This window comes from Seriola dumerili, unplaced genomic scaffold, assembly GCF_002260705.1.
Source record: "Seriola dumerili isolate Sdu_G_001 unplaced genomic scaffold, Sdu_1.0 BDQW01000068.1, whole genome shotgun sequence".
Lineage (NCBI taxonomy): Eukaryota > Metazoa > Chordata > Actinopteri > Carangiformes > Carangidae > Seriola > Seriola dumerili.
Window position 1 is genome coordinate 806,019 of NW_019174323.1, and position 1,845 is coordinate 807,863.

At 47.1% G+C, this 1,845-nt stretch overlaps 1 protein-coding gene across 1 annotated transcript in view; it reads left to right on the top strand.

The window, feature by feature from the left end:
* Positions 1-617: 617 nt before the first annotated feature.
* LOC111219863 (serine protease HTRA1B-like) overlaps positions 618-1,845 on the top strand; it is a 25,504-nt gene continuing 24,276 nt past the window's right edge. The window contains exon 1 of the mRNA XM_022742703.1: positions 618-1,302. Coding sequence (XP_022598424.1) covers positions 843-1,302 — 460 coding nt within the window. The 5' untranslated portion in view covers positions 618-842. The remainder of the gene's footprint in view (positions 1,303-1,845) is intronic.

Here is a 1,845-nt window from a genome sequence, read left to right on the forward strand (position 1 = left end):
TCCTATAGTTTGTCTGGGGTCGCCTGAAACAAACAGATTTTTACTTTTGCTAAAGAAACATAAGGGACTTGTGTTTGGAGATTTAACTTAATACGAAAGATAAGCATCATATTGCTTCATTCAAGTTTCATTCATGGAACCAAAGAGTGGCAGGTTGATGCAAAGATGGCTTAATTAGTTGGAACATGAGCAGGTAGAAGGTGCACACACAGTGTATCTTATTGTCATACAGTGCTATATTTCATCTAACTGTGGAACATCTTAAGGGGAAATTTAAGGGGTTAAAACAGGTTCAGCCCAAGCTGAAATGCTGCATTCATTAAGACCAGACTGAGGCTCATACGCAGCAGGGTGAAGATTTATCAGGGGTGGAATAAGATCAACCAATATCACAACAGAAAAATATTATAAAATACTCACGCTGAATGGCCGTTTGATGATAATGTTAGAAGTTGATCATATGATTTGTTCACAGCGGTCAGATAAAAATGTGGCACAGAACTGAAAAACTCAAGTGCAGTGCAAGTGCTTCAAAATTACTTCTAGGTACAGCACTTGAGTTACTGCAGTAAAACTTGCACAACTTTAAACACATGCACACAACACCACCCCATCATCCCCTCCTTTTCCTCTGACAGACGTCACACACGCCCACCAATCGTCTCCTGTGTTTATCCTGCAGCTTTTATAAACCAGGACAGCTCCACAGTGCATCAGTTTGTCCCGCTGCTGTGACCTCCGCACTTTCCACTTTAAACTGTCTTAACTAGATCCAAGCGTTTCATTTCAATTTAAAGTTCAGCTCCCAGTTTCTGTTTCAGTTTCTTTTGCAGTGTCCCATCATGCGTCTCCGGTTTGTGCTGTGCGTAATGGCTCTGCTGACCTCTTCTTGTCTAATGACCGAGGCGCGGATAGCCAAACGCTTCGCCATCGGCTGCCCGGAGAAGTGCGACAAGTCCCAATGCGCGCCGATCCCCGCTGACTGCCTTGCCGGCGACGTGCTGGACCGCTGCGACTGCTGCCCTGTGTGCGCGTCCGGCGAAGGCGAGAAGTGCGGCGGGACTGGAGACAGCGAGTGCGCCGAGGGCATGGAGTGTGTGGTGACCGACGGCGTGGAAGTGTCTGCCACCGTCAGGCGGAGGGGCAAGGCTGGCGTGTGCGTGTGCAGCGGCTCCGACCCGGTGTGCGGCAGCGACGGTGTCTCGTACCGGAACATCTGCGAGCTGAAGCGCGTCAGCAACCGGGCGACGAAGCTGCAGCAGCCGCCGGTGATTTTCATTCAGAGAGGCGCCTGTGGGAAAGGTGAGACTTCTGTGTGTGTGTGTGTGTGTGTGTGTGTGTGTGTGTGTGTGAGAGAGAGAGAGAGAGAGAGAGAGAGAGAACTCAATGACATCTCAAAAGTAAAAATACTCCAGGAGAAGGAGACAGAGCACATCTTGCTGCCCAATCAATATATGTCAACATGCTACAGCCTGAAGGACCCCCCCACACACACACACACACACACACACACACACACACACACACACACACACATGCAAATAATATACTGCTAAAATATGATTAATATATACCTGTGTATCAATATTGGTGTCCATTGCATTTTGTATTCTGCTGCTTAGGCAACATTGTTTGACAACCTTTTAATTGAATAGAAAAAGAGAGAGAGAGAGAGAGAGTGAGAGAGGAGAGAGAGAGAGTGAGAGAGAGGAGAGAGAGCGAGAGAGAGAGAGATTGTATCTTAAGAAATAAACAGGAAAACTGAGGAGAGAGCAGGACTCTGGAAGTCAGCCTATAACTGCTCTCACAAAACCAGAAGTTTGATAAGACAGAAATATTTCAGTA